Genomic DNA, 15,281 nt, shown 5'->3' with positions numbered 1-15,281 from the left:
AATGTTATAAATATTCTTCAGCACAGCACATCAACATGTCATTAGCACTTAATTAAGCCCTTGGAAGGTAAACACAGTTGGCCCTTCATATCTATGGGTTCTATTCATGGATTCAACAAACTGCAGTTCAATAATATTTAGGAAAAAAAATTCCAGAAAGTTCCAAAAAGCAAACCTTGAATTCACCATGGTTATTCACCATGCACCAACAGCTATTTGCATAGAATTTACGTTGCATTAGGCATTGAAAGTAATCTGGAGATGATTCATAGTGTACAGGAGGAAGTGTGTCTATTATATGCAAATACTGTACCATTTTATACACAGAAATTGAGCATCTATGAAGTTTAATATGGGGGATATCCCCCACAGATACTGATGGAGGACCGTACTTAGAATCTAGCAATAATGGTTTTATATTTTTCAAATTGGGTGTGTGTTTCGGCTCTAAACACAGGCATCAGGAACACAAATCAAAATCATCAAAGATATTTTTGTATATTACTGATGTAGCAAAAAGTAGTTCAACTTCAAACTTCATTTTAATATGTTTATTTTTATCCCCAAATGAAATGAGGTACAAAATGTCACTTTGAATCTGTCCACAAATTGTGTTCTTGCTTTCATAGTTAAAATTAATTCAATAATGTGAAGCGCTTATTAAATGTGGGTAAGCCAAATTTGTCTTTTTAGATATGTAGCATGAATATTATTAAACGCTTTAATAAAATTAACTTGCAATGTAAACTTTAATTGCAATATATTGATCTAAAGTAACATATTTTATGAAAAATAACTTATTTATTTAATGTTATATAAACATTCTATGAAAAATAATTTAAAAAATTCCTTAGGGAATCCTTGATTTTATATGTAACTGTGAATATAGTTTGAGAATTAAAGGAAAGTAGGAGAAATCAAGACTGATTTAAACCAACCTAAAATTATACAAAAAAGACAAGGATTTTAAAATGCTTTAATTCCCATCGCACCATTTCTGACTCATATAATATTATTGTCTAACTAGCTGACTTGCTGTTAATCACCCAGCTGAAACCAAAATTCCCGAAGCCCAAACACACATACTCATGAACTAAATAATTGTTTATTGTTTTAAAAACTGAGTTTTGAAGTGGTTTGTTGCACAGCTTAATTAGGTAGAAATAAACTGTCACAACTAATACAGTGTCTTTTGTTGTTTGCAACCAAGAGCCTTAGATAATTTCCTTTAGTTCTTCTCATCAGCCTGGAAACACCTAAATTAGTTCACTCTGATGAATTGGCTTGTTCCCAGTATCTAAGCACTATTCTGTGCCCTCTCAAGATGGGCTCAGTCTATCCACCCACACACTCTCTTTAAGCTTATTTCCCAGGTGATGTCCAGATTCCAGGTGAAGGCCATTATGTTAACACCTATAATCTAGGAGCTCCTTTACAGACAACTTGGCAGCTGCATCATCAAGATGACAAGAGCTAGATCTCCACTATCCTGAAGCTCACAGCCACCTGAATCAGTAAATGTCCGTTTCTCCATGGTGATACCCCAGTCTCTAAACAATGCAGGAGACTTGTGTTCAATCCCTGGGTCAGGAAGATCCCCTGGAAAAGGGAATGGCTACTCCAGTCCACTGGGGTCGCAAAAGAGTTGTACATGACTGAAGTGACTAACACTTTCACACTTTTAGGAGGGCATAGAGCCTCTTTTTCTTGTGGGAAGACATGAACAGCACAGCTCAGCAGGAAACAGAACAGTTAAAAGAGAAAGGAAAGACTCTACAACTGAAACAATAGACCAAAAAGTAAACAGATTTGTTTCTAAATCATATCCTGGTTCAGTTAATATTTACCATCTACAGCTTTGCCTTCTGTTGCAACAACAAAGGGAGTGCCTCTAAAAGCACAGTATAAGAAGCCAAAGAGTGAGCATCTCTCCATTGGTATGACCACTGCTGTTCCTCCTACTACTCCTGAAGACCCAAGGAGCACAGGATGGAGAAGCTTCTTCTGGGTGTCCTGCTCCTCACCTTTCTCCCAGAGGGCATGACACAGAGAGGTAGGTCCTGAGTTTTGTTTGGATAAAGTTTTCTCCAAGTCTCAGGGGAACTGAAGTACAGCACCTTTTGCTACTGCTGCTGCTGTTTTGAGGAACAGGTGAATGAAGGATGGTATAAGTCACCTATTGCAGTATTGCAAATCATCTTAAAACATAGCAGCTTAAAACAACAAATATTTATTGGTCTCATATTTTCTGCAGGTCAAGAATCAAGGAATAGCTCAGCTGGATGATTCTGACTCTAGGTTTCTCATGAATTGCAATCAGTCAAGCAGAGACATCCTCTCATCTGAAGACTTGACTTGGGGAGGATCTGCTTCCTAGCTCACTCACATGGTGGTCATCAGGATTCAGCCCTTACAGGCTGTTGGGTTGAGGGTCTCAGTTCTTCACTGGCTGTTGGCTTGAGGCTGCCCATAGTTCCTTGCCACCTGGACCTTTCTATCAAGCAACCTATAACATAGCAACCGGCTTCTCCAACAGTGAGAAATCTAACAGAGAGAAAGTGCCCAGCACAAAAGGGTATTCTTTCTTAAAAAACTAAAAACAGAGCTACCATATGATCCAGCAATCCCATTCCTGGGCATATATCCATAAAAAACTATAATTAGAAAAGATACAGGTACCCCAATGTTTATTGCAGTGCTGTTTACAATAGCCAAGACATGGAAGCAACCTAAGTGTCCTAGTAACCTAGATGAATGGATAAAGAAGATGTGGTGTGTATATATATATATACACATATATATATATACATATATATATATGTGTATATATATATATATACACACACATATATATATATATACACATACAATGGACCATTATTCAGCCATTAAAAAAAAATGAAATAATCCCATTTGCAGCAACATGGATGAACCTAGAGATTGTCATACTAAGTGAAGTAAGTCAGAGAAAGAGAAATATCATATGATGTTTCTTACATGCATAATCTAAAAAGAAATGTTATAAATTAACTTATTTACAAAACAGTAACAGACTCATAGACATAGAAAACAAACTCATGGTTACTAACGGGGAAATGAGTGGGGGGGAGGGATAAATAGGAGTTTAGGATTAACATGTAGACACTGTTATATATAAAATAAGTAATCAGCAAGGACATACTGTATAGGACAGGGAACTCTATTCAATATTGTGTAATAACCTATATGGGAAAAGAGTCTGAAAAAGAATGATATGTGTATGTATACATATACATACATATATATGTGTATATATGTATACACATACACTTAGCTGTATACCTGAAACTGTATACCTGTATAACATAACATTGTAAATCAACTATACTCCAATATAAAATAAAAATTAAATTTAAAAAATTAAAAAAAATAAAATTTGGAAGCAGCTTAAAAAAGCACAGTCTTTTCAAAATCTAATCTTCTGTCACTTATCTTGGTTTTGCTGTATTCCATTCTTTAATAGCAAGTTAGCCTATGGTCAAGGAGAGGAGAACTATTTCAGACATATTTTTAAAACCACCACAGACACTTATGAGTCAGGCTATACCTGGCATGAGGAAGCCCTGGGGCTAGAGAAATGATAGCTGGCTATGCTTACTACATGGGAACACCATCACCTCTCACCTGAGAGAATAAGAATGGCTATGCAAAACTTTTATTAGAAAAAGAGGTCATTACAGGGGTTAAGGTGGTCATTCTCTGATCCTTCTCAATCTTTTAGTCTTGGTCACAAAAGAGGAAATACAAAATTTTAGAACAATCTTGGACTTTACATAGAGAACCAGTTTCTCCCAAACTAATTGAATTGCTGCTTTTGTGAAATTGCTGAAGTCTAATCCTCAGTTTCTTCACCTATGAAATGTGTATAAGAATGACATCGAACTAGCAAAGGGTTGTTTATGAAGATTGAGTGAGATAAGTTTCAGGGAAAAATTTATGATGCAGAAGTGCTACCAAAAAAGCCTGATTTTTATTAGCAGTTAAAGAGCATTAATGTCTGGCACTCTCTTTTTCTCCCTTTCTGTTATATCCATTAAGCACAACCCCATCTTCTCAAGTTTGAGACACTTCTCTATTGTATCACTATCAGTAAAAAGTTATTCAAAACATCACTCTCTGGCTAACTATGCTATTTTACTCCAGGTTTGTATGCTGACAAGGACAGACATCATGCATAGGGTGATATTTAGATCACTGACATCTCAGAAGATGATCAGCATTGGGAGAGGACAGGATGCTACAAACTTTAATGTTTACACTCCATGAACAAGCTGTGTTTCATTTTCTATGACTGGTGTTTGTGTTCTACCTAGATGAAACCTGCAAAGAAAATGACACTAGGGGTTGATAGAGGACATCTTTAATTCTTCTTTCTATCAAAACAACTAACAAAATCTGCCTTTTAACACATTTTGCTTATACAAATAATGCGCTCATAGGCACCTTGTAAATGCTGAATATACTCTATCAAGAAGCAGTCCATGATCTGCAGTGAGAGCAAATCAAACAAGAGAACTGACAGACTTTTTGTCACATTGTTGTTTTTTTTTCTCCTTCACAGACTTGAGAGGGAAGGTGTTTATTTTCCCTGAACAATCAGACACAGCCTACGTGACCCTGATCCCCATGGTGAGGAAGCCGCTGAGGAGTTTCACTCTGTGCCTGAAAGCCTTCACAGACCTCACTCGCCCCTACAGCCTCTTCTCCTACAACACTAAGTATAGAGACAATGAGCTGCTTCTCTTTGTTAGCAAAGTGGGAGAGTACGAGCTGTACATTGGGAACACTAAGGTCACTTTCAAGATCCCCCGACTCTCTTATGGCCCGGTCCATCTCTGTGTCAGCTGGGAGTCTGTCTCTGGGATTGCTGAACTCTGGGTGAACAACAAGCCTGTGGGGAGGAAGGGTTTGAGGAGAGGGTACACTTTGGGAGAAGATGCAAAAATCATCTTGGGACAGGAACAGGATTCATTTGGGGGTAATTTTGATGTCAAACAATCCTTTGTTGGGGAGATCTGGGATGTGTCCTTGTGGGATCATGTGGTCTTCTTAAAGAACTTTTGCTCCACCTGTTACACCGGCAACATCTTGAACTGGAAGGCCTTGGTTTATAAAGCTAAGGGCTATGTGGTCGTGAAGCCTAAGTTGAGGGCTTAAGCCTCACTCCCTTCAGACATGACTTGTGTCTGATAATAATCATTCACATAGTCTCTTTGAAATTAAATACATTGATTTCAATTTTTATGGCTCTGTTGCTAAGTCGCTTCAGTCGTGTCCAACTCTGTGCGACCCCATAGATGGCAGCCCACCAGGCTCCCCCGTCACTGGGATTCTCCAGGCAAGATCACTGGAGTGGGTTGCCATTTCTTTCTGTTAAGATGGTATACACTACATTAAAGACACAAGGTTCAGGTAGACCTTTAGTATACAGTCTTTGTTGTTGCAAACATTGCAACATTTTCTGCAGTGTCAAGCTATAGGAACTCCAAGGAACACACTGTATTCAGTATGCGTGTCAATCTTCTAGAGCCCTGGACAGTTCTGGGAGGCCTCACGGGAGTTCTGAGTACAAAAATTTCATCAGTCTGTAAGAATGATGTGACCACTGGGAGGGGCCTTTCAGGAATGGGTCGCTATCATGAGCAGGACTGCTGAAGAGAGAATCTCAAATGGGGCTTTCTCAGAAGGAAGGTTGTGAGTGTTCCCCTTGAACCTAGCCCAGAAAGGACTCAGAGGTGTTCTCAGGGAACGTGGATGAAGGCAAAGATTAATTGCCTTGAAGACCCTTCTTCTCATTTACCCTCTTGCAGGCAGTTGCTCTGGGGAGGCAGAGCTTTTATTCTTTCAGGTAATGTTCCATAAACATAAAGACTTCCCTTCTTGGATCTGGTGCCACTAGGGATTCCCAAGTCCTTTGACAGGCACTTTCAGTGCATCCTCGATGGGGACACTTTGACTGTCCTCAAGAAGAAGAGAGATGGTGGATGGATGAAATGGATTAATTTGTTTTCCTTTTAACATCAGCCTTTTATGGACTGGAAGACATTTGGCAAGTTCTGCCTCTTTTGAACATCAAGTCAAATCACCCTATGGTCTTAAACCTTTCTCTGAAATCAATACAATTGTCCCTCTCAGAAGGCAATAACAATAAGAATCCCAGACTCTTGTTTAGACAAGTGTTTGATCTCAGCATTTGAATGAGGTACCCAGCAGTTCACAGAAAGTGAGTTCATCGTGTAGAAATGAATAGGGCAAAGGCAAGACCCAGGTATCACCCTGGGCTCCACGTAGAGATAAATGAAAATCATGGGCTAATTTCCAGATTTGAGACAGCCAGAGTTAGCTGGTATTACTAAATTTAATTTTTTTTTCCCTTTGGCTGTACCACACAGTTTGCAGGATCTTGTTTCCCCAATCAGGGATCGAACCCAGGTTCCTAGCAGTGGAATCATGGAGTCCTAACCACTGGACCATCAGGGAAATCCCTTATCAAATTTAATTTCAGAACAGATCTTCAGATATCCCTACACTTGTGAATACATTATAGCATACACATTACTCCCAGAGAAAGCATGTATAAACCCAGTGAAATTCAGCAGCTTGGTGTGACATTACTTTTTTGTTTTTGAGATTTTTTTTTTTCTCCCCACAAAATACTGGGTCAGACCTAGAGAATATATTTTGGTCAAGATAATGTTATGGCCCTTAGTGAACCCCTTTTTTTTTAAATTAATTCATTTTAATTGGAGGTTAATCACTTCACAATGTTGTGGTGGTTTTTGCCATACATTGACATGTCAGCAATGGGTGTACATGTGTCCCCCCATCCCAAACCCCCTCCCACCTCCCTCCGATCCCATCAGTCTATAACCCTCTGGGTCATCCCAGGGCACCAGTTTTGAGTGCCCTGTTTCATGCATCAAACTTGGACTGGTCATCTATTTCACATATGGTAATATACATGTTTCAATGCTCTTCTCTCAAATCATCCTACCCTCGACTTCTCCCACAGAGTCCAAAAGTCTATTCTTTATGTCTTTCTTGCTGTCTTGCACATAGGGTCGTCATTACCATCTTTTGTTACTTTGTATTAACATAAATACACAAAACTCACCCAGAAAACAGCCCCAATGTGAGCTTCAACAAAATTGAGGGAAAAATGTCCTGGGTCTCCAAGGCAGGTGAGAATGCTTTAGGCTGATAATATTTCTTCTGGAATGTTACTGTTCTACTGCCCGAAAGAAAAAGTCATGATAAGTAAGAAAGGTGGTTTTGACTGTGCTTTCAACACATCCTGTTCACCGACCACACTCTCTCTAAAGTTTTAGAGCTCAATATCTACTTGACATTTTAGTTGATCTTTCAACCCATTGCTGCAAGCAGGTGTTACACAGCCCACTTTTCTGCCATTAACAAAGTGGAAACAATCAGCCACCCTCTTGCTTCTTATTCCCTACCAACTTTCCACCTGGTGAGCAGCACCTGACCATGTCCCTGGTGGTAACCTCTCAGATGAACAGACAGTGTAGGAGAATGATGTTAAAAAAAAAAAAACTCAAGTCAGGGAAACTCTTAATTCTTTAATTTAAGCTTGCCACCAAATTGTGCAACTCTGTCTAGGTAGAGGAAGAATGATAGGATCAATTTTTTGTGTGTGATTACAAAATACCCAGAATATGACAGGCTATATATCAAACTACCAAAAATTCTAAGCAAGAGGTTTTTTGCCAATAGCACGGCAAAGGGCATCCTTGACCTCTTTGTTCCTTAAAGTGTACACCACAGGATTAAGGAGAGGAGTGAAAACTGTGTAAGTCACTGAGATCAGCTGGTCCTGATCCCTCATGTTCTCTGACTTGGGCTTGAGGTAGGCGATAGAGGCACAGCCATAGTGGACAATGACCACAGTGAGGTGGGAGGCACACGTTGCAAAAGCCTTCTTCCGGCCCTCAGCAGAAGCAATCTTGAGGATGGTGGAGATGATGAGGATATAGGAGATGAAGACCAAAACCATGGGCACCACAATGACAAGTGAGCTGACAAGGAAATTAATTATGTCGTGTATAGTGGTGTTGGCACAGGAGAGTTTCATAACCGGGCGGATATCACAGAAATAATGGGCCACCTTTCTGTAACAAAATGGCAGCCTGAACACAGAGGAAATCTGAATTGTGGCCACAAACAACCCAATGCTGCAGGCCCCCCATACCAGCTGGGCACACACCCTCTTGTTCATGATGATCATGTACCTCAAGGGGTTGCAGATGGCCACATAGCGGTCATATCCCATTGCTGTGAGCAGAAAGCAGTTGTTGATGGCCAAAGTGATAAAAAGGAACATCTGGGTGGCACAGCCAGCCAAGGAGATAGGCTGGCTCAGGCCTACGAGACTGGACAGCATCCGAGGTACAATGACCAATGTGTACAAAGTCTCTGAAGTGGAAAGCGTAGCAAGAAAGAAGTACATGGGAGTGTGAAGGTGTCGATCAGTGCTGATAATTGTCACAATGATGACATTGCCAGACAAGGTTAAAAGGTACAAGGCAAGGAAAACCACAAAGAGGGTGAGCTTGTGTTCATGAAAACTGGTAAAACCCTGGAAAATAAATTCTCTCACCCCTGTGTGGTTCTCGGTCTTCATTGATAAATTCCAGGAGACTTAGGAAAAGCAGTCAGAATACATCAGTGCCCAGTGCTCTGAGCAGCAGAATACAAAGGCAAGGAAACAATTAGGATCTGCTTCTGATGGATGCCTGGTTAATGGGGACTGCTGTTCACCTATAGGTAAAAGATAGAAAAACACAATCAGGAAACAATTTCATGTATGGAGACTTATAAAAAGAATGAATGGAGACGGGATGAAATAGAAGGAAGGAAGGCTGGGTCAAATGTGGAAAAGGTTTCCTGGTGTGTTAGAAACATAGATGTTGGGGAAAATGGAGGCTGGAGAAATAAGGAATGTGTAGTTAAATTTGGAAAGATTTTCTTTGGCTTACAGTTTCAGATTTTTTTTAACTTAAAATAAATTTTCTAACTTTGCCCACAGCTCTTTCTCTGTTGTTTAAGGCACTGTTTTATCATTTTCTCAAATATCTTCCCTGTTAAGTTACCAAACAAGACAACACTATCTGCTCCAAAAAGACATAAGTGCTTTCTCCCTGTCCACTTTTCTGCATCTTTCATGAACCCTTTCCACAAATCATTCAATAGCTTCACAATCTGATGGTCCCTGACCCCACCCCCACCCCACCACATACACATGTTTTTGTTAACAAGCCACTGTGCTTTCTTTACTTTCCAAGACTCCTCTTGTCCAGCAAGTCTTCTTAGAGCTAAATACAACCTATCAATCCAAGCTTTTCATAGTGTAGTTCAATTGCTCAGTGCTGCTCTGTAACTGGTTCCCATGGACAGTGTGTATTTCTGTGTGTTTTCTGCCTTATGTTTGGATTTGGATTTTCACAGGCAGTTTGACTCACTACTAGACTCTGAATTCTCTTTTCTGATGCCTTCAGAATTACAAACAGGTTTCTTAGGGAAACCAGTTTGCACAGCTATTTCCTACTGGGGAGTTACTGGGGATCAGAAAGTTTTCATTAATAAAAATGCTTAATAATAATAATATCAAATAATAATAGTCCCTTCTGTCACTTTTTAGTTTATAGAGAATTTTTGGCAATATTATTTAACAGCATAGCTATCTCATATGTTAGGTAAGAATTACCTCCATTTTGCAGATGGAGAAGCTAAAGACACATAGGATTAGGTGATTCAGCCACAATTATTAAGTCCTTAGATCCACTTTTTTAATTTTAAAGCCAGTGTAATTTGTTCTGCACCATGATTTCCTGAGAAACGTCAAGACTACAAAGCAGATGAAGAAGAAGATAATTTTTGTTTTGCTTTTATTAAAAATAATTAATGCATTTTCCTCACTCTGAGAATGAGATATTAGGAAAAACTTGGAAAAGCTGAAAAACATGTGAAAACTAGAAAAATTTGGAAGTGTCTAAACAAGGATATGAAATAGTAGTATATTAGTGTCAATGCATGTCCATTTTCCTTGGCTTTACATTTCCACTTCCAATTATTTATTTTAAGGAAATTGTCAGAGATATGCTCCTGGATATACAAAAAGCTTTTATGATGTTATTTATAATATAATAATGAATACCAAAAATAATGTATGATTAAATAAGTTATATCCATCTGCGGCAACCAAGCAGCCATTATACATTTAAAAAGGGCTGATATGGAAAGATACAATAGAAAGATAGATACATAGATAGATAAATAGATCAAATTTTGTAAAAAGAAAAGGAATTAACAAAAGAATGAAACACATGCAACAGCACACATGCTTTTGAAAAAGTCTGAAAGTAAATATACCAAAACACTAAAAATATTTTTTCTGAGTAATGAATTAAATTAATTTTCTTTTTATGTTCTCTATATAATCAAGATTTTCTTCTTAATTATTCTCTTCTAAACACAAAAGCAGAATTGTTAAATTCTTTGCCAAAATGGAACTTTCTAATGAGGCTGCAGAGAGGACTGAGAAGAAAAGGTGAAAGCAGTGGGTTGATTTACCTTGGAGAAGAAAAAATTCACAGTATCAAGTACCACTAACTTAAAGTCTCTAAGCAGGCATTTTATAGAAATTTGAGCACCCAAGGGCCAGATTCAAAGGAAATGAGCTTCAGTTTTTAAAGGAAGGCCATAGTTGCTAAAAAGAAAATGTTTCTGAACAGTGCTGGAAATAGTGTAGCAAGTGAGGCAGAATTTAAGGGAATATCAAAAATATTTTAAAAATTAAGAAAATAACACAGTAATCAAGACAAATAAGATTTTAACACAGTGTTTTAAAAAATGAATGCAAAAATCCATAATGAATGAAATATTAAAATCTGAAATAAACACAGAACCAATTCTGACTCTTACTATAGTGGAATGCAAGTAGTTAAATGAGGGCAGATTTTGAAAAATAGAAAATATTTTCAATAACAGAGAAAATGTAGACCAAATATGTGTTAGTTTTCCGCTGAGATGTGGTGATGGGCTAATCCTTAACCACCTCCGTTTAACTGAGATTCATGATATGTTACTGAGCAAGATAAAATTCAAAGCTTATATAACTGGAAAAATCAATCCTACCTATATTAAGGGGAATGAAAGAAAAATAAGCTAGGCTATAGGAGAGTAAAGATTGAATTGAACTTGTGCATTCCTGCAATTCCATCTCCTCCCCCATCATCATCTCAGGGGAATGGGGACAAAGAACTGGTGGGTGATAACGCTAGGATGGTAAGGTCGTGATAACTAAAACAAAATGGCAGCCTCCTTCTGTGGAATTCACGTCACTGAAAAAAGCAACACTTTAAACCACTTTCTGTTTCCTTGGATTCTGGATCTTTTGACCAAAATATCTCTCCATGAAAAAATAAAAATATTTCCTTCTAGAGACATCATTTTCTGCTTAGACCTAACAACCAATCCTAGGCGAGGGGTTAATTTTATTCATTTCATTATCCAAGTCTTTGCTTCCAACTGGAAGCAAGTTGGAAAAATTCATGTGCTTGGTAGCTTTAAGTCCTTTAAGCATAACTGAATCATAGGACCTTAGAGTTACGAGGTAATTTTAAAAGCACAGCACTCCTCACAAATAGCTGCCAAACTCTGCTTCCAATGATTGGAAATTCATTCTCTTACAAGTTAGCACCCCCCTCTTAAGAAACTAAGTTTACTTAAAGAAATAAAACTGGGCTTTTCATATTATAAAAATGCCTAAGGTAGAAAAAAAAGCTGTCTGTATAGAAGGGTATAACCAGAAAAGTTAGTTTTCTCTTTCCTTACTTTGCATTCTCTGGTCCAGAAGTAAACATAATTTATGTTTGTTTATTTTATCTGGTTTATTTCTGTCTAGAAAATTTCTATGTTCAGTTATGTGTATTTCTGTATCATTTCAATTTTACACAAATGGAACTAGACTGCACATACCAATTTACAACTAGTTTTTTCCCCTTAATATCTTGAATACTTTCCATACCAGTACTATAAATCTATCTCACTCTTTTCCTTTCTAATGGTGCATACTACCTCATTACACAGACCCATATAGATATATGATCATCAATTCTATTTTGAATGGTCTTAGTTCTTAGAAAATGTTACTTCCTATTGACTCAATACCTATCTCCCTGCAACTTACCACATCCCCACATTATCCCACCTTCTATTTCCTTTTCAATCTGATAATGTTTAAAATATTTGGAGATCATTGTAATGTCTCAGCTAAATTTCATATCCTTGCATCCATTATCACAACAAGATGAGCATGAAGAAATATAATATTAATGAACATGAGAATCAATACAACCAAAAAATATTGCAAATCATAGAGGGAAAATAATAATATTTTGGAAAATACACATGGCATTCCATTTTCATTTAGTTCTGCCAACAGCTGCTTGCTGTACCAGACCTTAACAATAAGGAAAAGGAGTCACTTTTCGGACAGTGATCTTTAAAAGACATTGAAAGACTGAATCTATTGAGAGGAAACAGGTGAAAACACTATATATTCAAGAGGTGTTTAAAAGGGAAGCTAAAACCCACAAAGCAAGAAAAACTCAGCTCTTCTAGTATCAATACATGCTCAGTCACTCTGACATCTCCAACTCTTAGAGAATCTCAAATTATTGCTATATATTTCTTGAAGCTGGGGACATTGATTCTTTTGGTTTGAGAAGCAACCCGAGGGGGGGGTGGAATGCAGTCTGTTAAACTCCAGATTTCAGGAGTATCTTCCCCAAGAGGAGCAAATCCCTCTACCCCGAGTCTCCTGGGACCACCTGTTTCAAAATCCCTCCAGGGTACTAAGAAGGTAAGAATGAGAGAAGCCTAGAGCTTATCTCAAGGGCTTTGTTAGGAACTTGGGTAGTAGATGAGAGAGATGCTCTCATTTGCTTGCTAACTGTTGGGGATTTTGAAAGTTTCACAGACTAATACTGCGTTGATTTTAGTCCAGTAAACCATGGGTTACTGGATAAGCTTACAAAGAGAAGACTCTAAATTTTAGCTTTTCAGTATTAGAGAACAGCCAACTTCCTAAAACTTATTCAAATAAGATCAGGGCAAGCAGAGGGTTACAGGAGCCGGGGCTTCTCTTGTCTAGTTTCAGCTTACAGTCAATTTCTTAACACCTCACTGACATACGTCTCAGCCTTACTCTCCCATTTAGAGAGATCCATCTCCTCTCTTTGGAGAGAAGATACTTTCATACCCATTCCTCATGCTCCCTTTGGTTCATTCTTGGCTTATTCTGGAAAGAGAAGGAAACAGCAGTAGCTTTCCACTTAAGCAAGTTGAGTTTCTGGGTCTGCACGACCTCTTCATTGAGAAGGTCTCTGTACTCTTGCCTCATCTTCCCTGTAACTCAGATGGTAAAAAATCTGCCTGCAATGCAGGAGACCTGGGTTCGATCTCTGGGTCGGGAAGATCCTCTGGAAAAGGGAATGGCAAGCCGCTCCAGTATTCTTACTTGGAGAATCCCATGGAGAGAGGAACCTAGCAGGCTATAGTCCATGGTGGGCTATAGTCCATGGGGTCGCAAAGAGTCAGACACAACTGAGCAACTAACACTACTACTGCTATTCCTGTTACCTTCTCAAGCCCCTGGTTAGCCAGGGTGCAATCTTTGCAGCAAACTGTGTTTGCATCAATTGAGACACTGAACTCATTTGTACCCTTGGGAGTTGTTTGAGAAGCCATTTTAGTAAAGAAGGCTGAGTGCTGAAGAACTGATGCTTTCAAACTGTGGTGCTGGAGAAAACTCTTGAGAGACAGCAAAGAGATCAAATCAGTCAATCCTAAAGGAAATCAACCCTAAATATTCATTGGAAGGACTGATGCTGAAGCTGAAGCTCCAATACTTTGGCCACCTGATGGAAGTGCCGACTCACTGGAAAAGACCCTGATGCTGGGAAAGATTGAAGGCAGGAGGAGAGGGGTATGACAGATGGTTGGATGTCATCACTGACTCGATGGACATGAGTTTGAGCAAACTCTGGGTGATAGCAAAAGACAGAGAAGTCTGATGTGCTGCAGTCCATAGGGTCGAAAAGAGTCAGACATGACTGAGAGGCTGAACAACAGCAATGTAAAAGAGAATGGCCATAAGGATCTTCAACTCTGACTAAGAATTTTCTTTCTAAAATAATTCTATTTTCCCTCTGATTAAAATAGTAGTATAGATGTATGTTCACCATATACAAACACAAGAAAGGAAAAATAAGATAATACAAATTAGTTATGATCTCCAACTTAGAAATACCAACACTGAATTTTTTTCAAATATTTGATTAATTACTTTATTTATTTATTTATTTATTGGCCACACTGGATCTTTATTGCTACCTGTGGGCTTTCTCTAGTTGTGGAGAGCGGGAGCTACTCTTCATTGTGATGCACAGGCTGCTCACCGTGGTGGCTTCTCTTGTTGTGGAGCGTGGGCTCTAGGGCACTCAGGCTTCGGCCGTTGCTGCACAGGACTTAGAAACTATGACTTGGAGTCTCTAGAGCACAGGCGCAATAGTTATGGCACATGAGCTCAGTTGCTCTTCAGCATGTGGGGTCTTCCCAGACCAGGGATAAAACCCTTGTCCCCTGCATTGCAAGATGGATTCTTAACCACTGGACCACCAGGGAAGTCCCAACACTATACACATTTTGATGACTGGTTTTCTGATTACTTTTCTATGCATTTATATGTTTGTATCTGTTTATTCACGTATACTTATGTTTATGGCAAAAATGGGATGGTTATTATTTTTGTATTATTTTGGACTTCCCTTGTGGCTCAGGCAGTAAAGAACCTGCCTGCAGTGCAAGAGGCCCAGGTTCTATCTCTGGGTTGGGGAGATCCTCTGGAGAAGGGAACGGCAACCCACTCCAGTATTCTTGCCTGGAGAATTCCCATGGACAGAGGAGCCTGGAGAGTTATAGTTCCTGGGGTCTCAAAGAGTCAAACATGACTGAGTAGTGACTAACACACACATTATTTTTGTAGCCTGTGCTTCTTTTTAACAACATGAGATTATGTTATACATATTCTTTATATGCAGCCTGTTTTCTCTCTTAGCAATGTATTATGAATATTTCCCATATAAATAACAATTTTTTTCTACAGTATTATTATTAAATAGCTATCTTGCCTTCTATCACTGAAGTACTCTATATTATAG

General features: G+C 38.6%; 2 protein-coding genes across 2 annotated transcripts; one reads left to right on the top strand and one right to left on the bottom strand.

The window, feature by feature from the left end:
* Positions 1–1,989: 1,989 nt before the first annotated feature.
* Positions 1,990–5,196, top strand: LOC145505218 (mucosal pentraxin). Its single transcript, XM_081486981.1, has 2 exons — positions 1,990–2,053; positions 4,601–5,196. Exons 1-2 carry the CDS (start codon positions 1,990–1,992, stop codon positions 5,194–5,196), a joined length of 660 nt encoding a protein of 219 aa, XP_081343107.1.
* Positions 5,197–7,747: 2,551 nt separating this feature from the next.
* LOC145505580 (olfactory receptor 10J1-like) lies at positions 7,748–8,680 on the bottom strand. The gene has a single exon (XM_081488033.1). The coding sequence runs from the start codon at positions 8,678–8,680 to the stop codon at positions 7,748–7,750; it is 933 nt and encodes a 310-aa protein (XP_081344159.1).
* Positions 8,681–15,281: the final 6,601 nt, after the last annotated feature.

This window comes from Giraffa tippelskirchi, chromosome 5, assembly GCF_054371585.1.
Source record: "Giraffa tippelskirchi isolate mGirTip1 chromosome 5, T2T-mGirTip1v1.2.pri, whole genome shotgun sequence".
NCBI lineage: Eukaryota > Metazoa > Chordata > Mammalia > Artiodactyla > Giraffidae > Giraffa > Giraffa tippelskirchi.
This window is presented reverse-complemented; position numbering and strand designations above follow the sequence as displayed.

Coding starts and splice junctions, on each gene's coding strand:
- LOC145505218 (XM_081486981.1), top strand. CDS start 1,990: ATGGAGAAGCTTCTTCTGGGTGTCCTGCTCCTCACCTTTCTCCCAGAG. Junction 2,054..4,600: donor AGAGGGCATGACACAGAGAG/GTAGGTCCTGAG, acceptor TCTCCTTCACAG/ACTTGAGAGGGAAGGTGTTT.
- LOC145505580 (XM_081488033.1), bottom strand. CDS start 8,680: ATGAAGACCGAGAACCACACAGGGGTGAGAGAATTTATTTTCCAGGGT.